This window comes from Andrena cerasifolii, chromosome 4 (genome assembly GCF_050908995.1).
Source record: "Andrena cerasifolii isolate SP2316 chromosome 4, iyAndCera1_principal, whole genome shotgun sequence".
NCBI lineage: Eukaryota > Metazoa > Arthropoda > Insecta > Hymenoptera > Andrenidae > Andrena > Andrena cerasifolii.
This window is the reverse complement of record NC_135121.1, coordinates 3,147,609-3,172,659: the sequence shown is the minus strand read 5'-3', so window position 1 is coordinate 3,172,659 and position 25,051 is coordinate 3,147,609. Positions and strand designations below refer to the sequence as shown.

Genomic DNA, 25,051 nt, shown 5'->3' with positions numbered 1-25,051 from the left:
ATATGTTTCAAACTGATGTATGCCATGCCACAGACAGAACGGCCACATGTCAACAGAAAGACAATAAGGTTTCAACAATCCTTTTGAATTTTGAAAAGTCGATATGTCGATAAAAATGTAGTGTACTACACTTACTTTAATAGCTTATAAATAATTCTGAAAAATGGTAATGAAGCTCGCGTGCTAGACCAGAATGCCCATCTGCAGTATTGGGTACACAGTAGTTGGCACACTGCTCTTTTTCACCCGCAGTAATAGGTATAAAATGTCATTAATTTGATTTCTCAATATTTTTTTGTTACGTTAGATTTTGGCAGTCAAACAATTTCTTTCGAATTCAAAATACATCATTCTTAAAAAGAAAGCACCTAAGGTAAATGTCCCAATTTCTACTCATTTCAGAGGTTACTCGTCATAAAGAAGGTGTAAAAAATTTGTTTGTGGTCAAAATTTGCAGAGAAATACCTTAATAATACATCAACTAATTAAAAAAATATTTAAAAAAGATATTTCAAGATATTTAACATTTAGTAATTTGTAATTAAATGCAACGCTCGAAATGTTCGTATTTCTGCTCACGAGAAATAGCGATGTCTGTATTTCTACTCACAATTTGTAACAATTTCTGCTCACATAATATGTTGCCGTTTCAGGTTAGAATAAGTTACATCTTTTATGGAGAGGTGTTATAACATAATAGTAAATACAACTATTTATAATTTGGAAAAAAAATATTTATTAAAATAAAACTACCAGTTTGTGTTAAACTTAAAATTATTGCTTCGTGTTGTTAGATCCCTTCATCCCTTTCACGACTGCTGCATTTTTTCTCTTATTTCTTTGAACTTAGCTTTCTCATCTTTTTCCTTTCTCCTCAGTACTGTTTTTCCCCCTTATTGTTTTACATTTTGCCTTTTCCTCGCTTTTTTCCTTTCTCCTCAGTTCTAATTTTTCTTCCCTTATTATTTTACATCTGGCTTTCTCCTCGTTTCTTTCTTGTCTCTTCAGTGTTGCTTCTTCTTCATCTCTTTTTTCTTAATGTAGCTTTCTCTTCATCTTGTTCCTTATTTATGTTTAAATCTTATAATCGGGAACGGTTTCTTTCTTCTTTTTCTTCTTGTTCTTTCTTTTTAGCATTAATTTTTAAGTTCTGATATTCCCTCCATTTTCAGACGTTGCTACAGCAGGAATTTTCTCCTTCCTTTTCTTTTTATTGTCATTATGACCTGACGATGAGGATGTTGGCCAAAAAAGCGTTTGCTTAAAAGGCAAAGGAATTGAATCAGTCATACCTATGACAAAATCAGTATTACATTGGTATAATTGTTTATAATTAATAAGTGTTGTTATTGAGAAAGAATTTAAATTATTTACCGCATTTATTTGGACAAGTGTTTTCATCTAAATTATTAATACAGTCAACATTAAAACTTAAATTAAATTTTTCTATAATAACACTATCATCAATATTTGGTACATCACTTGATGCGATAATGACATTATCATCAATATTTGGTACATTACTTGATGCGATAATGACATTATCATCAATAATTGTTACATCACTTGACGAGATAATGACCCAGATAGCTATCTGTCTGTAGTCTGACATCAGATTGGTAGTAGGGTCTGGCATCGCTCGACCGATTCCGCGGCTGCCGATGTGCCGAGGCTCTCTTCTTCGCACGACAACCATCACGTACACCTCGTGTAATAGTTTTCGAGTCATCCCTCTTGTATGCGTCGGTTATCAGTCGTGTTATTTAGAGCCGTGTCTCGTTGTTTCTCGGTCGTCGCGAAAATCGGGAACCTCCTGAATAATTCCTCGACATTTCGAGGAAATTCGAAACACAAATATATGTAGGATTGGGACTGGTCGTGGTGGGCGGAATTAATCAGTAACGCACCCTGACGTGATGAAGTGTATATTTAATAACTGCCCGCTTGCACATGCCGCCACTTTCGGGAGTGTTCCCCGAAAGAAGAAACGATCGCACTTTACGTGCGTCACACGCACCTTCGGCGCCCTTTCATTCCGCGATCCTTCATATTGTTGCGAGGACCGGGTATAGGCCCGTGCATGGCCTGCAAGTACTCGCAGCTGAAGAGAGAAGAAGGTCGACTCCCTGGAAGCAGTGATGCCAGAATCGTGGAACGTGGGACAAATGCTTACCCCCACTATGACTTACCGTCGTCTCCCACTATGGCCTACCGTCGTCCCCCACTTTCTTCCCCTCGCACTGCACACAAGCATATTCCTCTTCCTGTCCGTGTGCGCTGCCTGTTGGGCTGTCGAGCACATGGATAGGCGTAAGAGTATACCTCTGTGCAGTGCAATGGAAGAAAGTGTGGGACGACGGTAGGCCATAGTGGGAGACGATGGTAGGTCATAGTGGGGGTAAGCATTTGTCCCACGTCCCACGATTCTGGCATCACTGCCTGGAAGGACGATCGGCATATTGACCAGAGGGACTTGTTTCGAATAAAAAAAAAGGCCGTCGCTGAGTATATTAAATGCATTCCCAACAATGTTCCCTTACAGTGTCATATAATTTTGTTACACACTTGAAATTGAACCATACACCGAGCGATTTGAAAGGGTACACTGACTATATTTCCGCGAATAAAATACGAAAAGTGGTCAGTCATAAAACAGATTGTGAAAGCTCGCGTATCAAAGTAACTCAGCTGTTGTTTAATTTTAAATTGGCTGATCTTGTTGCCAGTTCTATAACCGCCTTTAGACTGGTTAAAGACCCGTTTTTTCTAAAATAAATTCCTGGATCTTTTCAATATTTTCACTCTCGGGCTACAAATAACAAACAGACGTTCCCTTGCGAGACAATTTGATCATCGGTATGACAAGTTTAATAGTATTGTTCCGAGCACCGGGTATAGGAGGCTGTTCACTTTGTCTGCCAATTCTGCGACGTTGTTACGCTATGCGCCAGGTTGGCGCCAGTAGACAAGGGTCATCCCAAACCTGCGGCAAAGGACCAAGACATAACTCCTCGTTAGGTTCACCCGATAGATCCTAGCGCTAGATCTCTCGGGACCTTCGCTATAGATCTTAGCACTAGATCCCCCATGAGGATCTTCCCGCCTGACTTTCCCGCCAAAAAGGATAGGAAAGCGTCGTGCCCTCAAGGGGTATAAAACCCCTGGAGCCCCACCGACGCCAGAGACTCCAGTACGAACCTTCGACTCAGACACATTGTCAACGCGTTACCTCAAGCACGGTTTTCATCATTGTATTAAAAGTCTATTTACAAATAAACTCTAAAGTTACTGAGAAAGCACGAGTGCCTTCTCTACCTCGTAACAACGTTCTGCAGTGGTGTGTCAGCTTGCATGACGAGTATTGGCTGCATGGTCGCAGCTAATCGGGGCGTCTATAATGATCGCAAGATGTTCTCTGACACCATGTTGCACCCAATGTTCTGTAGGTGCCGCAGGAGCTGTGAGGATGTCAGGTCCGCCATCTCCACATATTCGAACATTTGCCAGATTATCTGCGATTGCAGGCTCGATAACTGTTTAATCAGGTTCTGCTTCAGTTTTGAATATTTTGCATCTTCCGGTGGAGTACGGATAATATCTCTCACTTCCCTGGCGTGTTGTGGACTCAATTTGGCTATCCCATACTAGAATTTGGTAATCTCCGTCGTTATTCAGTGCAGCGCAAACTGTGCTTTCAGCTGCCAAAACCAGACATCCGGACCTTTTAGGCAGAGGGGCAAAATGTAACACATTCTGTCGAGCTCCGCTGCTGACGGTTCATTTTCAGCCGCAGGAATGGTGCACTTCTGCTCCATTTGTTCCCTCGCTTCGTAATGTCGAGGGTCATCAATGTAGCACTTCATTTCGTTTACTAAATATTGGATCCTAAATTAATGCACTACCTACTGTATTCTTATAGGTCTTTATTATGTCCGTTTTGTTACACCCCTAACTTTAAGCTGATTTGAACGTTGGGCGTGTTGCGCTCGCCTTTTTTGGTAGTTTCGAACATTTCGGCGATCATCGACAAACGTTGCTGACACCGTTCACGGTTCGGCGCTTCGCAATCACATTCGAATTTCAATCGCGCTCGGTCGCCATCGCACCTTGCCGTCGCGTCGGCTCTTGTCTCTGACCTCGGCGACATGTTATCACTTCACAAATATAGAGAATATGTAGACCAGCGCTATCCAGCTGTGGGGCCCCTCACGCGCCTGCTTCTCTTTCCAACCACGCCGTCCCTACACAATATTCGCGAGGAATATGTAGTAGCATTCGCTTGTTGTGGCGACGCTTGTCATTAACACACACGTCATGTGTGGGGTCATAGTCGCCTCTTTAGCGTCGCGCGCTATCCCTGACGACGCGGACGGGAGTGGGAGGACCCCAAATAGCTCGCGAGCCCTGGCTTGGACAGCGCTGATGCAGACAGTATACAGAAATGTACATATATGAATACTTGGCCAGCAATAGATACCTACTGCATTGAATAAGAAAATTTGCTTTTGATGCTTCACCTGATTTTTCACAATCTCTAACATTACAAAGATCCTGTGGTATCGAAATGTCTGTAGTGTAACACCAAGTACCAGCAATATTACGTGACGGATTTCTGCAATAATTGCTAGCATTTTTAGCACTACCGTCCGGGTAGAGGCTATCATTAAAGTATTTTTGACTATGTTTTGCAGTAAATTTTACAACTGATGCAGGTGTAACTGTTGGAGGAATGGTCGGTGTTGTCCTAATTGCAAAAAGCAATTCCTGCGGATCATATGGCCTCTTCTGTTGAAAAGGTCTTACGCGAGTAGGTCTGGGAGTGCGCTTTGAAGTTGAAAATATTGTTGATTTCGTCACTAAACTCGCGTCATACTCAGTTTGCCAATTGATACACTTATATCCTGCACGTGTTTCTGATAATGTTCCTACATAGTCGTTTGCGGTTCCAGCTGTTCGACATTCTAGAAATTAAATATAAATTAATTAATTTCTTTTCCGAAATTACATGAAATTTAATTATTATAATTTGTCTCTTTGCCGTAAATTTCAGGATCTTTTTAAATGTACCTACTTTACGAGGGACGGCCGCGATCGAGGAGAGCGACTTTTTAACGAAACCCGGCAGAAAATTTTGGGGCCAATGTGTACATACATATCTCAAAATAATATTAGCCGCGAATGGCTAGCCATTTTTTTATACAAAATAGCTTTAAGGGGGGAAACCAGGGTGCCGGTCGAAAAAAAGCTAATGTCGGGGCTCTGTTTTTGATAAATTAAATGGTTTTGTAAAATATCTTTATTGGCATTAGTATATACATATCTTGAAGAAAATATTTCCCAAAATATCATATAAAAATATTGATTACACTAGGCTTGGGAATTAAGTAAACTTTTCAGCCGAGTTTCAGAAGCAACGCCCTCTATTTCCCGCCACGCGTCTTGGCCCCCGCGTCTGCTGTAATACTCACAAGGAGACCGCACAGGTTATGCAATCGGTTCTGGAATGAGACTGGGTGGACATTGTAGTGCACACCTAGTGTTACAAAACCGTAAAGGGTTTTTGTACAGTGGGCCTCCGTTTTCGAGAAATTTGAGTTCAAAGTTTTGCGCGACAGTAGTATTTCAGTTGTGCAAACATTCTTAGGAAGCAACGGTCGTAGCTGCGATATTAAGATGTTTGGCTACGGTGCTGGAGGTCTTCGGTTCGATTCCTGGTGCGCGCTTGTTTTTTTTTTCTTTTTCTTACCGTAGTAATGCAATGGCTGCACCTAAAATTATTTTACGCTGTAACAATGTTAATATATATTATTACAATAATACTGCACACAAAGTACAAACATAATACAAGTGCAGATATAATATAAATATAATAAAACCGCAAATTACAAATAATATTAGTGCAACAATATTAATATTATTATCATTATCGATGATGTATTAAATTTACTACGTCTATAAGTGTGAGTGCTTTTATATATTTAAAAAATATGCCGAAGACGTCGCGGGCTGCAGACTATCGAAAAGACTTTAACGGCAGTTAGAGCTCCGGTCATATCTGACCGTAGGGATAGTCGTATACAGTAATATTGTTGCACTGATATTATTTGTAATTTACGGTTTTATTATATTTATATTATATCTGCACTTGTATTATGTTTGTACTTTGTGTGCAGTATTATTGTAATAATATATATTATTAACATCGTTACAGCGCAAAATAATTTTAGGTGCAGCCATTACATTACTACGGTAAGAAAAAGAAAAAGAAAAAAAAAAACAAGCGCGCACGAGGAATCGAACCGAAGACCTCCAGCACCGTAGCCAAACATCTTCATATTGCAGCTACGACCGTTGCTTCATAAGAATGTTTGCACAACTGAAATACTACTGTCGCGCAAAACTTTGAACTCAAATTTCTCGAAAACAAAGGCCCACTGTACAAAAACCCTTTACGGTTTTGTAACACTAGGTGTGCACTACAATGTCCACCCAGTCTCATTCCAGAACCGATTGCATAACCTGTGCGGTCTCCTTGTCAGTGGCGCGATTTTTGCCTCCAGATAACATTGAAAAACCAATTAAAAGTGTATTTAAAAAATTGTTCCGTATACATTATAAGTAGCTTAATAAATGAAGAAAAAGTTTGACATTATTATTCATTCTATTCACGGAGAAAAAAAAACCTGACTGTTACCGAATTTTGCGGCGTGATTACAGGAATGACCCCTTAATTAAAGATATTAACTCTTATACCGTAACTTTTCAAATTTTGCTTATAACAGTCATACACGTCAGTTCCGCGTCGTCAGTGTTAGTGTTAAAAAGTATCGTTTCCTTCCTTTACAATGGAGCAGTTCGCACTTGTCCGTGTCAATGACCCCAGTGTTGATTCTATTGCCGTACCCTCACGCTTGAACGGAACCTTTTTTTATGACCCTGGTGGGTTCTCGGGTCGAAGCATTCGAACCACGCAATTTGGGGGTCCTAAATCCTCAAGTCATAAAGACAAAGACAGCAATAGGCCATTCAATAATGAGAATGCTAATTTTTATATATTACGTATTAGATCTTCATAGAAGTATCACCAATAGGTTGTTGGTGTTTTTTTTTTCAATGAAAATGACACCAAACGTGATATAATTCTAATTATTTTTCATGATTGTAATGACCCAAAGCAGGCCAATTGTGCAGTGCGAATATGTACCTTTGAACAGCCGTCAGTGACATCAGTGGACACAGGATGGACACGAAACTAACACGGACCTGGCACGGAACTGATATGTGTGCCCAGATCTTAAAACTGTACTTCGGTGCACGAATACCAAGTCGAAATTTAAAGTCAATTTTCTCCAAAACGAAGTGAGTTATGAGCTTATGAGAAACTTGTATTCTATATTTTTTACTTATTTTTTCGTGCAGAATAGTCATCTTTTGGCTTGTATCACCAGCTATGGAACACTTCATATATTGTACATACTGCATCTGTAGAATTACTCCTCTTTTATGTTACTTACCTGATGATTTGCAATTCCGAATAGGACAATACTGTTTAGAAGTAGTTACACTTTCCCAAGGTGTGAACGCGTAACAATAAGGACCGTTGGAATCATGAGTAGGATTTCGGCACTTATTCAGTGCTTTTAAAGTTGATCGGTCAACAAATTTGTTGTCAATTTTTTCTTCCTCTGGTACCTTATTAAAAGCATGGAACAGAGAAGTAGATTCATTAATTTTATCATGACTATTGGTGATTACAAATCGGTTTCTAACAATTTATACAATATAAATTAAATGTTCACAGCTTAACTACCCACACAACACACTTCGTTGCTGCAACGTTGCCGTGCAATATTCCAGTGGCAACGATCTTACAATATTCCTGCAATATTGCGCGCACATCGACGTGCAATGTCTCAGTGGCAACGCCATATTGACCTTGACGATAGGGACATTGTCCAGAGAAGCCGGTGCGACACCTCAAACGCTGTTATCTCCAACAATAATTACACATACTCGGACACACATGACAAGCTGAATTTTATTGGTGCATTCTATGAATCTATGAACTCTCCCCAATTTTTAAACTCCAACACCCGTCTCAAACAATTTGTAGACAGGGCATCAAATGACTTTAAATCCGACTTTGATGTCAGAAGAAATCAATCCATCACGTTGACACAGTTCAATAGCACTAATAGAGCCAGCAGTCCCGACTTTCATAATAATCTGCTTCCACCTTTTTGCAACATTCCAGATATTTTTCCCATTTTCAAAAATTGAAGTCTGTAATGTTGATCTGTCTAAATATTGATGGAAATAGATATAAAAAAATAGTACAAGATTTACGAGAAGATTTTTCAACCAGATTTCAAGATCTATATAAATTAGAAGAATATTTTGATATAGTCACATCACCGTTCTCAGTAGACGTCACAAAAGTTCCAGAAAATTTACCATTGGAATTAACAAATTTAAAAGCAGACCGAGTATTGAAGAGAAAATTTAACAAAGCAGATAATATAATCGAATTTTACAAAAACATTCCGCAGTGTAGGCTTCCACACTTGCATAAGGGTATCGCGTCTATATTGGTCATGTTTGGTTCTACGTACATATGCGGATATATCAATGCGTATGATGACCTTCAGATGTCTTTAACATCTTCACGTACAAAACAAAATTACACCTAAAAGTCTGCCCCCTGAAATACTTCAATTTTGCTAACAACATACATATGTTCATATCACCAATATTTTACACAACACTCAATTGTCACGCTTTACGTCCCTCATTGGGGGAGAGTGGGCGGAATTACAGACACGGGGTAAACACGAACACCGTATTTGTTTCGTTTGTTCTGTCTTTCCGCGGTATTTTTACATGATTTAAGTAAGTCAATTTTTTTTAATTGAAATCCACGTATAGATTCCAAGTAATGTATTACGGTTCTACCCTTACCTTGTAAAACTACATTTAATGTACTCAAATGATCGGTTAAGTCTCAGAGGAAAGCTAAATTGCATAACCACTTATGCTTGTGCAATTCAGGCACGTGGTCGCCCATCATGTCTATGAATAATATAATTTCGTTTTTAAGATTTAAAAACACATTTATCCACATCTACATTTATTTCATCTGTAACAACAAATTATTCTTGGGGGAAATTACGCGGAAAAGTCCCGCTCTAATACTTCAATTTTTCGTAACATCACTTTTTTATATCACGAATATTGTAGACATTATTCAATCATCACGCCTTACGCGCCTCGCCTTGTACATGCACGTATTTTCGGTGGTTATCTCAATGTAAATTAATTTATTAGTTAACTATTTTCACTTATACGTATCGATGTGTGCAATTGTGTGTTTGCCTGCACGTGTATAAATATGTACGCACTTTTAGTAGTTACTAGAATTAAAATGAATTCCTTAAGTGTAATTATTTATTAGCTAAGTATTGTTAGTTATAAGTATCGGTTTGTGGAGAACCACAACACTATAATTACGTAAGTTTTTAATCAACCTCGTATATATAATAACACATCTTTCCATTCAGTGTTTAGTCAGAATGTAATTGAAAATTATCCCTCACAATGTATGTACCTGATTACGTCCCTGAAACTCCCATTACTTTTATCGATATGTGTACATAATTTTGAAAAGAACAAAATGAAGAAATTAAACGAACCGATTTAAATAAAAAATTATACAAAATGAGAAATAGAGTACAGTGTAAAAAATAACACAGTTTTATTACACACTATCAAGTAAAAAAGTAAACGTAACTAAAAAACTGCTAGCCAGAGTAACTCTGGCAGCGAACACTGGGGCCCCCCGAGGAACCCAGTCATTCAAGCCTATCCTACGGGTACGAACCTGCGCCGCACGCTACCGCCTACACACTTACAGTTTTCCCTATCCGTGGCGTGCCCACGTTACTATTGGCTTCCGAGCTCCCCTTCCGCGCGGGTATGGTAAAGCCGGGAATCCACCGGGAAGCTAAGCTATGCTATGCCATGCTACGTTTTGAAAAAAGTAGCTTATTAAAACATAGCATCGCATAGCATAGCTTAGCTTAGCTTCCCGGTGAATTCCCGGCTTTAACATCATGGAGACCGAGCTCTCAAATCGATCGATGTAGCCTTCGCTGCTCTAGCTGCAGTTGCGACACTAATCCAAGTTCTCTTGCAAAATTAGCCAACTTTCTATGTTGTTCAGGGGTGCACAGGGAGCCGTTTTTAGCGCCTAGCTGCGAACAACCCGCCTGTCCTGTTACTAAGGTTAGAATCGGTGAGGCGAACTGCAGTAGTGTACGTGCATTGGGTATGAATTGAACCCAGCTATATACACTACTGCAGTTCTCCTCACCGATTCTAACCTTAGCAACGGGACAGGCGGGTTGCTCGCAGCTAAGCGCTAAAACGGCTCCCTGTGCACCCCTGATATATACTCCCTGTCATTTAAGAAGGAACCTGCCGACCGACGAGTTTAGACCGGTTCCGCGCAGGTTGACGCTCATTGGTGCCGGGAGAAGCCAGTATTGGCTGTACCCCCACCAACGCTTTTTCGGAGCCAATGAGCTCATTCTACATGCGCGAAACGGGTTCCTTCTTAAATGACTTCTGGTATAGTTGTTCTCTTTTTCTGGTATTTAATGGTGTTTAGTATATATTTCAGTACCCCTGAACAAATACAAGATTTAATATTTCTTTCGAAAGACATTGTTCTATTTTTCATTTTTTGTTATTAATTTATTATTATAGGCCGTATCATAAATGCTTTTAATTTATTTACAATTTATGATCCTTTACTGAAATTATTATTTTTGCACCAGTTTGACAAAGTCATGACTGACCAAGAATTCTTTAAAGACGAAAACTTTAAAAAATGCTATTCTTTTCGCAGCAAAAACTATTTGCTAATTGTAATCGTATTTTAATTTTAATTGTAATTTCTTTGCACAATTACAATTGTCCCACAGTTACATTTGACAGTTTCAATGTAATTGCTCTGCACAATTACAATTGGTCTTTAAGGATCAGGAGGACTTCCGCAGAGTGCCTGTGTTCTCACAGACGCACAAACATTGTGACTTAAATCCACACATTTTTAATTATATTTTGGAAATATGAAAAATACAGTTCTATATAGTAAGGAATAATAATTGTTTAACGAAACAAAAAACATTAAAATCCGTATAATCGTTCCTGAAAAAAAAATCATGAACATAGGCCTCTTTTCGACTGGCAAGATAGAATGGACTCTTAACAGTTATCAAATTATTTCGATTCTTCATAACAACTTTGCCAACAACCCTTATATAGGGTGTGCGGCTACGTGTGGGAGAAATTTTAGGGGATGATTGTACATAAAAAAAATATGTCATAAATGTAGAAAACAATTTTTCGACATTGCGGCTCATTTTCGAGAAAATTGACCGAAATAGAGTGTTAGGCGCCTAAGGGGAACTCTGAGGTAAGGGAAGTACGTCGCATTTTCCGTGGGCGGTGTATTCCCCACACATTAAAAATTGTATTTTATATTTTCGCGTTATTTTTTCATGCAGAATTTCATGCTTCAAGTTTCTGACACCTGTTGCTGAATACCCTGAACAGCGCCTTTACGTTGTAAAGAGCCCCATACATGTTGAGATCTGTATCGATACATGTTGAAAGTATCAGTAGCGCGATACAAATCTCAACGTGTATTTGAGTGTCTCAGTATCGCACTTTCTTGAAAAACCGCCATTTCGCAGTTGTGATTTTCATAATTTTCCTTCTTTTATAGGTTCAGTGCAGAACCAAAGGTATTCTGAAGTAGAAGTTACAAGCAGGTCGCTGAATTTCGTTCCGTTCCGTTAAAATCGCTGCAAAACAAAAGAAACTTTTTTAAAAAGCCTCTTTAACCCTCGAGCGGGCGCGCCGGTGAACTCAGTTCACCAATCCGCGTCTTTCTTTGTTTACGTCTCGGGAAGATAAATATTCCCTCCACACGTTCGTCGTATGTGTCAAGAATCGCGTGATGCTTGTGCCAGTTGATTTTCAGTTGTTTAACCGAGTTAGTGCCTGTTCTTTTCACCGTTGAAAGTACGCAAGTCACAGTGTCCTGATTATTTTCAACTGGTGAACTGAGTTAACCACGTGCCTGGTCGTGTAACTCTCACTGACGCGCCCGCCCGTGGGTTAATGATCCATCTGTAGCGTCATCTATAGTGCATATTTTTGGCGAAATAAACATGTTTTTTAAAGCTTATGATGTTAATAAACATTGTGTCAAAGAAAATGTCTCAGCTACAATATATTTTATGTAATTAAGTGAAAAAGAAATTCTTCATTTTCGACAAAAATGACTACCGACTTAGTACCCTTAACCCGTGTTACGTGCCGCGACTTTTGGTGTTCGAGCGGCACAATTTATACACGCAATTCCGATTAGGGGTATCCCACAATTCTTAGACTATCAAATATTGCTGTATTGAGTTTATTTGTTGGAAGAGCAAGGAAGCTCGCCGCAGATTTTCGTAGATTTTGGGATCGCTGGTACTCTAGTCCCATACGGGTCTTTTCAATGGAATCAGATAGGTAATTAACGAGTAGAATTTAATGATAAATAAAGCTTTAATGTTGAATAGTGGATGGAAGCAAGAGAACATAACAAAATAAAATATGGAAAAGATCAATCAATCATTTTATAAAACATAGGTACTCATATAATTGGACATAACTCCTGACTAGGGGAATCCCACAGTCGATTGACTGCCAGAAATTATCGTTGAATACGCATTAATTTTTAACAGTATCAAATATAGTGTACAGAAAGAGATAAGAGGTGCAACTCACCAGCCAGTCACAATAATATACATGTCAATGTGCTTTAAATTTGCTGTTTGGAGTTTGGATAGTTCTGCGTCGCTGATAAACCTGAATCAGAAAGAGGAATGAGACGCGAACACGCACACACTTGATTATAGGATGGAATAGAAACAAGTTGAATTATAAAATGAAAACGAAATAATAGTAAATTTAGCTGAGCAAATTCAATGATAATTTAAATTAAATCATTAATAGAATAACTTATTTTGTAAGTTAAGTGAATAATTTGTTTCGCAAAGTTGAGTCTTTCCACGCGGTTACACTGTAGACCGGAGAACTCTATCTCTAAAACACTTCGCGGACCCAATGACACGTACCTCACGATTTACCGTCACATTGTGTCGCAGCTTCACGCTCTCGGCAGCGACCAGAGTGGGTCCACGCCGAAAAGGCTTACGCTGCATTTTATCGCTCGGCCACGCATGGGCCCCTCTACTTAGCGAGGCGGTGTGTGTGCTCACGTCTATCCGTCAGACTCTTGATTCAAATATATAATCGATCTTTACGGAACATTCATACGCACAGGAGAACATGACATTCCACATCTTGAAAACCATACAATTTCACACCGCTGAGGGCCTTCTCTCATCATTCATAAATTTATATACACAATTACTGACTAGGGGAATCCCACAGTCCTTAGATTATCAGAAATTGTGTTAGGTGTCTAAATTTAATAAAACAATTCCCAATTAGTTAATAATTCGCGACAAGACCGTGGGAAGACGCAGTCTCCTGCACTGGATTTAGAGTATACAATTCCGTCAATCTTCCAAGAAGCAACCCAGTTTGCGCATTCCTGATGTAGCCGTTACTGATTATGTTACAACGTTTAATGCGACGGTCAGAGGTGTTCTCAACGAGGGTTCTCTCACAATGCTGCAAGGCATTGTTGAAACGTACCCCCGCCGCTTACACAGAGCGGATTCGGCACAGCAAGAGAAGCACTGGGTCTTTTCGAGCGCGACTTTCTGGTGAGAACGCCGCTGCATCAGCACCACCTTATTCTTATCGCGGGGCGGCAACATGTCGAGATGACGACGCTCCAAAGAAAGGGTTCTGTTTTACTAAATTATTATTAACTACTAGGCGGGAGTACGATCAACGAGGGATTTCCCATAACGCTGGGCGTTGTTGATGCATACCCCGTCCAAAAAAAAATTTACGTTCCGTACGTAACCCCCGGGCAACTGCATACTTCAAAACCAAACAGTTTTACGAATCATAGTTAATCATATTTAGTTTGGGGTGTAATATATATTTCTAAATTTTGTTTAGAACTTCCACCTCACCTTGTATAACATTGTTTCTTCTGTATTTTAAACACTTTTAGTTGATAAAAACAATAACTTATAACTGAATTATTACACCCTCTTTAAGAACTTGTAACTATTTAAAATGTTAAACGTTCAAATGTCGATTTTGTATTAATTCTTACCTCTTTTGATATCCATGGAATACAAGGGATTTCATTAATTGTTGTCCACTGAGTACCTTTGTAGTCGTAGGACATTGTATCATAATTACAATTTGGTAGCGACGGTTCTTCTACAACATCTGCCTCTGTTAAAGTATTTTGCAAAAATTAATTTAAATTCGTGATGTTTGCAATTTGTATATTTTTATAAAATTTGACCTTACTCTGGATTTGAACGGCACAATTACTATTTCGAGCTGGAAGCAAGTCGGACTACCCACAAGCTGAAATGTCACAGGGGCAAGGGGAATAGTCCGCTCACTCCACTCAATCCCTCACAACAAAGTCAGCCGCGTAACGCACAATGCGAACGAAACTAAATAATCCGACAACCTGCGGATATGGACAGCCGCTAAAGGGGTCTCCAGACGCTGATGCATGTTGCAGTGAAACATTGATACATGAATCTTGCATCTTGCTCACCCTCCTGGCTGGGGAGCAAGATGCCAGTTTCATGAAACCTGTATCATAAGGATGTATCAACGTTTCATGCAACATGTATCGGCGTCCGGATGCCCCTTATGAACCTAAAAGTAGGATTTCTTGGAGGGGATAGGGTGGAGCGAGCGGAAGATTCCCCTTGCCCCTGTGACATTTCAACTTTTGGGTAGTCCGACTTCTTTCCAGCTCGCAATAGTATGTTATTCTTTAAAAAATCATGTACAAAAAATTGTGTAATCTATCGAGTGTTAATTAATGGCTGTTATACACTCAGCTGATCATACATGCAGAGATAGGCAATTCCAAATACAATCCTGTGTGACAGTACATGCTTCCGAGTTTGTTCGCGAGTTTGATTGACAGTGTAACACTCGTAAGTTATACGTGCAGCAAGCTGCACATGTTAGAGACTTGTGTGACATGTACGAACATTCAAATAATAATGCTGAATAATTAAATGGTATGATACGTGAAGATGATTTGGCTCGTGCAATGAGATAAGAGGTGGTACCTAACATTACCGCGAAATACCTCTAGGCATATGATCATATAAGAACGAAGCAAAAGTAAGGCTTGTCAACACTATAAGAAGTACCGATTCGAACTGACGATTTGCAATACAGTTAGCTTGTAATAATTGAGATTTCTATTAGAACGAAGTATTTACATAATAAATTGAAGCATTATGTAAAATTAGAGGCGCCTTATTTATTTGCAATAGTGTTAGGAATATAGTAATAACATGAAATGTAATAAGCGTTAACAAATATAATAATATGAAATGCAATAAGCGTTAGCAATAGACAAAAATGTGAAATACCATAAGAGTTCGTGATGCAATGCCCGCCGGAAATAGTATCAGTAAAAGAGTAAGAGTGCTAATTGCTTACAGTTTTGTTGGTCTATTAGATAATTCTTTTTGTAGGAGAACACTTAGTTTAACAATATGCGCAGTGAGTGCAAGATATGTATATATGTTCTGTGCCACTGGTTCAGTAAAACTCGTGTAAAACTGAGCTCGGGGCACTGTGTCGCTTGTAATTATGTGTTCTTCTGGAACAGCGCTCTCCAACGTGGGAGCCCCTCACGCGCCTTATTCCCCTTACAATCATTCTTTCGCGCAGCGTGCCTTCCGTTGTCAAGGAGACCACGCGAAGCTACGAACGCTACCATAACGCAGAGTTAGGAGTGATGGGGCCGCAATGAATGGAGCGGGAAACACCTACAGGAGTGGTGGCTATGTGTGCATGAACTGCGCCTGCGTCAGTCACGCACACATTACCACCGCTCCTGTAGATGTTTCCCCCTCCATCACTGCGGCCCCATCGCTCCTAACTCTGCCATGACGGGCTAGCCGGGCTAGCATCTTCGCGATTAGCGTCACGCGGTATCTGACAACACGGACGAAAGTGGGAGAACCCCGAGTGTACGCGTACACGACCTTAGAGAGCGTTGTTCTGGAATGTCAGATATGCGAGGTATGCGATGCATGAGTCATGTGCAAAATATGTGTCATATGCACAGAATGTCACTGGTCCTTTATTTTGGGCTCTGGAAAGAAGTACTCAACCGGATCACCTTCGAGTCCAAAATTTGACGAAACTTAGACATACAAGTGAGGGCTTAAATTATTCGTACACACGTGTACATTCAAAAGAAAGGTGGCCTTTTAAAATATCCAATATGGCGAATCTAATCTGCGAAATTGTCCAACTGTTCAATAATACTATTAACCTGCCGGCGGGCGCGCCCCCCGAAGTCACGCGAACGGGCGCACCGTGTACTCAGTACACGGGGATCTATTTTGGCTGAAAAAACCGTTTTACCGTGATGTATTCGACTCAGCAGCGGTATGTATGTTTTCAGCGAACATTTTTGCATCATGCTACGTACTTGTCAGGTTCAAATTCAATTTGGAAGTGTCTTTGATTGAATGAAAAGGAGAGTATGCCGCGTATCCTGCGGCCAACGCGCTCGTATACTCACAAGTTTTCCAGTTATCCGCGTCCGATTGCTTTGATTTTTGGATATGTTACAGGTGGTGGGACGTACTTTTTATTTCTCGGTGGTCAAACACTGACCAACGGACGTCACAATGCACAACACGCAGTAGCAACAAATATTATACAAAAGGCGCGTGGACGCGGGGCGATACTGGTCACTGAGTAGTACGATTGCCGGTTTACAGGACGCGATGGGCGCAAGAGGCGAGAACAGAAAATTCGTTGGACGTTGTCGTCACGGCGGTGTTGTTCTCCGAACTAACCGTCGTCGGGCGAGTACGGCGCGAGCCTGTTAGCGGTCAACAAACATTTCAAACGCGCCGCAACAGCTCAACAGCTGTGTTGATGGCACAGCCACAGCGCGTTCAAATTCGGCCGATGCGGCGCTTTGCGAGCGGCCGCAACAAGAATTTAATTTTAAACTATTTTATTATTTAAGTGTTTTATAGATTTTTTACATAGGTACTTCTATTTACAACTCGTGGGTATTCCTATGTTGAACTTAAGCTCGAAGCCAGATATATTGGCTGGTGAGTTTCGTGAGGGGTATTCTCCCACCACACCGTTTGCCTGCCTCGGTGCTCCTTTTCTCAACGTTTTCTGACTCGCTCTCGTTCCATCTCGCTTTCGCCTTCGCAGAACAAGAGTGAGCGAGAAGTGGAGGGGATAGTGCCAAGCTTCTGGCGTGTAGACCAAACCGAGCTGTCAGCGTAGAAATATACACATCAAAATAGGTGTGCGTTAGCTCCGAAAATATTCAGGAGCTTTATTGGTCAGAACATTGATTCTTTCTCGATAGTTTCATCTCGTATTGGTCTACGCATAGCTTCGTAACGCACACAACTATAACGCTAAGAATAAATAACAGCCAAAAGGCTAGGTTCAGGCGGAGCCGAGCAGCATTCCCGCTACCCCACCGTACCCTGCGAGGGCCTCGCAACTCAAACTGACAAATCCACAATCGTCAGGTGGTGGTGGTTCATTTCTCCTCGATCGCTGTTCGCGAAAACGAATTCACCGGCCAATATATCTGGCTTCGACCTTAGTTTGTAAGACATAAATTTTATAAAAAATATTACATTATAACTAAAACAGGCTGCTAAAGCATTAACGATAAGTCACAGTGTTTGAAGATAGGAGAGAAGAAAAGAGCATTTAATTCCCAAGTCTGATTTATAGTACAAAGAGTTAATTTTTTCATAGATTCCATTGTTTTGTATCATTAAGATTTACAATTATAATTGTAATTCTTAATAAGTTTATTTTTATTAACGTGTCCCTTTCATGACTTAGGACAGGCTTGGGAATTAAGTGAACGCGGCGGCCGATTTTCAGAAGCAACGCCTCCTTTCTCCCGCCGCGCGTCTTGGCCGCCGCAGCGGCCAAGGTGCTTGAAGCGCCTCAGGTCCGCACCACGTGAACCACGCATGGCGTGTTGACAAAACAAAAACGCATCGAAAATCGTGCCCTCTGGGACGATGTGTAAACCTATTGATACAATGTCGCCCCAATGCGTTGCCTCTGAAAATCGGCAGCCGCGTTCACTTAATTCCCAAGCCTGACTTAGGATGTCCCATTTAAAACCACCTAGTCGTAAATGGAACATTTTTCCACTTATTTGAAAATCAAAGATTTTGTTATTTTCTATTATAATTGATGAATTTGTAATATACTTTTATTTAAGGGAAATAAACACGCTTTCTATTGATCTACTAAATGGACGATAAATAAAACTGTCTCTTTTATAGCACCTCTCCCCTATATAGGGGTTCTTTGGATCGGTCGTTACGAATTCGCTGTCAGATTTTCAAAATTCAAAGTGGCGAATGCAATATCAACGCGACGGCGGGGCATGTAAGCAAACTGGCGGAAATAAAACGAAGTTCATGGAAAAGGAGCATGTAACGTTCGTGGAGTCGCGTTAAAAAGGGAGGCAACACGTTACAGTTTACAAGTCGACCCAACCATAGCGATTTTAACATCCGATACTCTTTTTACTTCAGCAAAGAAGAAATTCGCAAACAAAGATTTTTTTATTACAGTACTTTTATTACCTTTTATTCTTGTGTGCTTCGTGTGAAAAACATTCAAATGAGCCATGCATTTATACCTATTTTAAAAAAGAGATTAAAGGTAATAAGATATTCTGACGCAACCCAACCAATAACCATTGTACAGTATTAAATTCTATAATTATTACGTTATGCAGTACAAAATCCGTAAAATATGAAAAACTGTTTAGCAGAAAACGATAAGAATTAATTAAGACTGTAAGATCGGAGTGTTAAACATTCAAATGACACATCCAATATGATGGATCCGCGAAGCAAAAGTTTTGAAACTGAGGAAGAAGTTACCGTCTACTTCATTTTATTTCCGACAATGAGCCTTGCAAGGGACGTTACATGCCCGACCGTTGCGTTGGTGTTGGATCTACCATTTTAAATTTTGAAAATCTGACAACGGCTTCGTAACGAGTGACCCAAAGAACCCCTACATACAAATTTTCATGAATATTGGAAAATTTTCGAAAAAATGGTCCGCCATGTTGCATCCGCCATTTTGAATTTTGAATATCGGACTTCAGATACGTGATCAGTGGCTACGACCCCCCCCCCCCCTGGAGGTAGTCCGGAGAAGGTCTGGGTTAGGTCTCTGCCCCCAAGGAGGAGGCGGAACGCGAGCGGGAGATGACGGGTCACCCGTCCCGTCTCGCGGCCCCCAGACGCCGAGGTCGGCGAAGATGACCTGGAGCCGGGGGAGGTCGGGTGGTGACGTAGTTCAGCGCGTCACCCCGCTCCCCGACGGCGAATCACCGGGTCTGGGGGGCCCCCCTCTTCGGGGCCACCTTGGGAGGTGGTGGCAGTGCCACGGGGTTGCCGTCGGCGTCGCGTCGTGGCAGGTCGCGACGTGCGGCGGCGGCGTAAAGATCTGGGGGTCCTCGTTTCTGAGGGCCCCCTCGGGGGGTAGCCGAACACCCGCTACCCCCCCGGGAGCCGCGCTATAAGCGCTCTTTTTCAACGCGCTCCCGTCGTAGGCGATCGAACAGACAGGGTGAGTTCGGCGGTCAACGGGACCGTCATTGCACTCTGCCCCTGCCCCGGGGTGTCCGCTTGCGGCTCTCCCGGGTGCGGCGGCGGAAGAACGGTCCCTTGGATCATTTGACCAGGTGCCGTCTCCCCGCCCGGCCACTGTCCGGGTTACTGTTCGATCGCGGGGGTCGCGGGGTGAGGGTGCCGGGGGGCACACTCACCCCTCCGCAACACCATGCGACCCCCAGAAGTGGCGACGCGGACGAGTGGTCCGTCGCGCGTCGCCGGAGTTTCGGGAAGGCCCCGCCGTCATCGCGCGGGGTTGTTGAGCGCGGAGTTCGCCTTTGCGCTGAGGGGGGGGGGGCAAGCGGATGTATCGCTAGTTTGCTCCCGCGTAAAGTCCCTCCCCTCGTGCGCGCGACTCCGCGCCCGAGGAAGACCACCGTGGAGTTTTAGTGGGTGCAAGCCCCACATAACCCCGTCCCTCCCCCGGGGGCCGGGGTATCCGTTAGGGATTTCTCCACGTCAAAAAAAAAAAAAAAAAAAAAAGGTCTCTGCCCCCCCCTCCCCAGGGAAGTCCCCGAGTCCTTTCGGGGAATCGGTGCGGAGTGTGCATCAACATCATGCGCATGAGGAGGGGGCAAGCGGACGTATCGCTAGTTTGCTCCCGCATCAAGTCCTCCTCAGGCGCGCTACTCCGCATCCGAGGACGTCCACCGTGGAGTTTTAGTGGGTGTAAGCCCCACATAACCCCTGACCCTCCCCCGAGGGTTAGGGGTATCCGTTAGGGATTTCTCCACGTTAAAAAAAAAAAGGTCTCTGTCCCTGGGAGCAAAAATCGCAATTAGATCAGTCGTGCCCGCGAGGTGGTCTTTGCTGGTCACAGGAGTTGTCGACTGATCATTGCACGATCGACGAAGCACTGCAACGGCGCTCCATCGGCCGTCGGCTTACCGGCGCATGGCTGATGGGGAACTTCGATCGGTTTCATGTTTTCTCAACCGAGTACCGACTCTGGTGGTACCCCCAGGCCCTCGGGTCGCGCGGGGAGGATCCTAGTCGACTCGGAGCGGAGAACTTGGACGAAGTTGGAGGCTCGACCGGGGCAAGTCCATGTACCGCACCTCCAAGTTGGTACTCCCGGGGTCCCTGCGACTTTGCTACATTAGGGACGCGGACGCGGACATGGCATCTTTTCATCCCGCATTCTCGGATTCGTCCGTAGGGGTTTTTGTCCGTCCTCGCGAATTGATTTCGCAAGAGAGGTCGGACTTTCCCGGCAGCAGGGAAGTAAAGCTGTGGCTGGGCGTCTCCCTCTCGCCTTAGTGGGGAAGCCCGGAAGTGCGTCGCTTCTGGGACTATCGTAATCCGTGGCGGTTGAAAGACGACCGCTCTTTGTGGAGTCTTGTCTCTCGAGACAGTATGCGAAACTAACACGGTCCGATGATCTTGCCTTAACCGGCTGGATCGCGAGGCATGGAAAAGCCTCTGTAATCAAACCCCCAATCCAGAGCCCCATTGGTGGTGACAGGGCACGTGTTCCCTCCCGGAGGGGAACGTGGGTGGTGCAGGTATGCTCCACCTAACCCAGATCCGGCTGGGGAATGCCGCCCTCAGTTCGTAACCTATGTCATTAGGGGTTCGGGTACAATGGCTTTGCAGCCGCAGGTCGCCTCTATCGTTGTATGACTTCTGAAGCGACTACTCCTGGGTTCACTTATGGAGTCTACTTTTTTACAGGGCGGTGACCTCCAAACACCAACGGACGACGGCCGCATTCTGTCAAACGTGGACCGGTGTTCGATCGCTTCGTGCGAGGCGCCGGCCTCAATCAAGGACCAGTTCTCGATCACAGTTACGTGGGTGGCTGGCCTGAGGGAAGGAGAATAAGAGGAGAGGACATGCGGGGTTGGCAATCCAGCCATTTCCAGCGAGGAGCCTTCCGACGGCGGCGCTGAGGACGGCTCGATCAAGGGCGAGAAGGCTATTGATGCTTCCTCGTTTCTGCGGGCCCGTCGCGCCGCGAGCACCTCCGGGAATGGTCTTGCGAAGGACCTTGAGAAGAAGATGAAGGCGCCAGGTGTCAGCATCTCCCAGGCGCAGGAAGTAGAGGCGGAAAGGGATGGAATCCCGGGCGAAGCGAGGAGCGCCTTGCGTTCGCGAGCCGGGAGTGCTCCGTCGGATTGCCACGCATCAGAGGGGCACCGTACGTTTGGAGCGTGGAAATAAAATCAACGGAGGATGTTCAACGGCTGCTCGAGCTTCAGCAAAAGATGGCCGATATGATGGAACGTCTGGGTCGAGACGGTGTGTCTTTCAGCGCGACGCCGCGGTGCCCTTCTTCAACGGGGCTCTCCCTGCCTGGGGCGGTGTGTGCCTCTCCTACCGAGGGGCTTTGGACAACAGGGAAGGGGAGGAGCATTGCGTCATTGTCGTCTCCTCCGATGAAGAGATGGAATGGAGGCGCGTGGTCGATGCGGAGTCCGTGCCTCGGACTCAGGATGTTGCGGGGGGAGCTGAGATCGGCGATATTTCGGTGCCGATGCTGGTTGGCTGCGGCCTCACTTGCCTTGGCTAGCTTGGATTGGCGGTGATGACACCGCGCGTCAACTTAACAACGCCAAGATGGGAACCGAAACGGCGTCATCGTCAAGCCAAGCCAAGCCAAGTGACGCGACGCCACGCCGCCAAGCTTTCGAATTCGTATAGCTATTATATGCTCAGATGCAGAGACTGATTCAAGTAAGATATATCTTTAATTTAACTTTCTTTTTTAATTTCTTTTTTCAATGATTACTTTATTCAAATTGTTTTTATTAGTTTATGAATAATAATTAGTATTTTATGAATAGGCAGTGATGGCAGCTTCATCTGTTCCTCTGCAAAAAAGGTAAAGAAGCAACAAACATTCCGCAAAGCTTGGCTGAATGGCCCACAATTTCAATTGTGGCTTGAAGAAACTGAGGATCCGCACCAAGCGAAATGTATGGTTTGCGTCAAAATTTTAACAGAGGCCAAATATTTATTAAAAAATCACGCCAACTCTACGAAGCATATCACGAATATGCAACAGAAGGCAGGAACGTCAATGTCTACACGTAGCGATGCAACTAGTACAAGCCTTGATACTAAGTAGACATCGGGAGGGAGGACCATTTAGACTGTATTTTAAAGAAATTTGAATCAAAACAATTTAATGAAGCGGCTGTAAAAGATGAGTGGCGTTCAGTGGCATGTTTTTCGGCAGACAATGATAAAGAAAAATTACGAGCACTCGATGTTGCTCAATTCTGGAGTAGCCATAATAGGGGCGTTCTGGACCAACCCAGGGCGAGGGGGTTAAGCGTGGCGAGAGCTACCGCGCCGAGGGGCGTGGGGGTGATGCGGGGTAGGGGAACGCGACTCGTGCCCGCGGGATGGAATACCACCGATGACTCATCACGCGTTGTCGGAGGCGCCAAAATTCAAAACAACCCGCCACCCTCTTTCGCTCCAAGGTCAGATCGCGCCAGCGATAGCCGCGTCACAGCCGAGCAGGCACGATACCCGCGTACAATTCGCGACGTTCGAACAATGAGTGCCAGAGAGAGGTACGATATGCATCTATCCCTTTCCCTGTCCGTCTCCAAACAAAACGCAGGCATTTTTATTATGCGTAGAAGATTCAAGTCTAAACCTGCATAGCCCTCGCGCAAAAATCTATCGAAAAATATATAGCTATAAGTGTGAGTAATACAGTATACTTTATGCCACGGTAAGGGTATACGTGCGACTACATAAGACAGTGGTCCGAGTCGTTGCTAAGTCAATATCGAGAACAGCGTGTGACAGAACACATATCGATCCGCGAATTATCGTTAAGTAAAGATCGGGAACAACATCAACGTGACACGAATAAGTTTATTTCGCGAAGAAAATATGAAGGTGTTCAAGAACGCGTTCGTGGCGTTGTCTCGGATGTCCGGACCTTTGAAAACCACTACGGAATCCCGCGACTGGATGGACAGATGTGATCAGACAATACGTCTTATCGTCGAGTATCAGCAAGGCAAACGTGTGCCGGTGTGGACGAAACAGCGGATGGTATCGCTGCTCGCGCGGACAAAATCATTGCGTACGATAGTGCGTGGACGGTTATCGCGCAAAGGGTGCGGATTCGCGGCTCGAGCGACGGCACCCAAGGTCGTGTGGGAGGAACTTGAAACCGCGTTCGAGAAACGGTTGTTTACCGGGGCGGTAATCAACGTGGGGTCTGCCGATCCAGGCCGATTCTTTCAGAATGCCCGTCGAACGGTGATTTCGCGCGTTACGGACGCCATCACGAAAGACGTCAGGGACGCCAGTTCTCAACGTCGAATTCATGTTGTGGGACGAGACGGACGCGAAGAGTTTCGCAACGCGTAATCAAGTACTTTTTATGTGTTCGAATGTTCGCGAGTGGTACACGAAATCAGCATTCGTGTACACCCGATCGTTCGGTATTCGCATTGACAGCAGTTCGTACAAGCCTCGAGTGCCCGCGTATAGCTGCCCTTCATGCTAAGGTCGTCGTTCTCGCCGATGGTGAGAACGGATTCACCGATCATCAGCTGCTCGTCGTCGCTTAGGTACACTCCGTACACGTTGTCGATCAGTTTCCTGGTATTGGTGAAGAACAGTTGCAGATATTCGTGCGATAGCGGTCCTGCTGCGTTTCGGGTGTACGCGTCGAGGTTGTCGACGGTGGTTCTCGGCTCGACAACTTCCCGAATCGTTTCGTCCGTCTCACCCTGTCCCAGATCATGCTCCTCGGTTGTTTCGTAGTCGTCCTCGTCGGTGTCGTCGTCGTCGTCGTCGTCGTCGTTGTTCGAATCCGGTAGCGGAGTCGTTTCGGGCCGTATCGTCGCTTCGGCTGTGGACGGAGTAAAGGATAATCGTTGTTTCTTCAACCAATGTTGTTGTTACTGCTGATGCTTCCTCTTGACGAGCAATGGTTGTAGCTTCGATGGCATTGCTGGGTTCGTTCTCAACACCGCAGTATTCTCGACCAAGTGTTTCAAAGATTCGACGATCAGACTCGCACTCTCCTCAGCAGCGGCTTTCGTCGCCATTTTCCCGTTTTTCAGGCTCATGTATTTCTTTCGTATAGCGTCGCTGATTTTAGCAATTTTCTTCTTCGTCTCAAAGTCTCGCGGCTGTTGTCTACGTCGCCGTTTCTGTTTCACTCCTTGTTGTTGTTGCTGCGT

At 43.6% G+C, this 25,051-nt stretch overlaps 1 protein-coding gene across 2 annotated transcripts in view; it reads right to left on the bottom strand.

Annotated features, from left to right (window-relative positions):
* The window catches only part of LOC143368026 (plasminogen), a 95,305-nt gene that overhangs the window by 9,774 nt on the left and 60,480 nt on the right, over positions 1–25,051 (bottom strand). The window contains exons 11-14 of one of the 2 annotated variants that reach the window (XM_076810360.1): positions 14,312–14,436; positions 7,515–7,692; positions 4,518–4,961; positions 4,167–4,419 (exon numbers count right to left, since the gene is read on the bottom strand). In XM_076810360.1, coding sequence (XP_076666475.1) covers positions 4,352–4,419; positions 4,518–4,961; positions 7,515–7,692; positions 14,312–14,436 — 815 coding nt within the window. In that variant the 3' untranslated portion in view covers positions 4,167–4,351. Of the gene's footprint in view, positions 1–4,166; positions 4,420–4,517; positions 4,962–7,514; positions 7,693–14,311; positions 14,437–25,051 lie in introns of those variants that run through there. The other variant, XM_076810359.1, reaches the window with a different exon arrangement.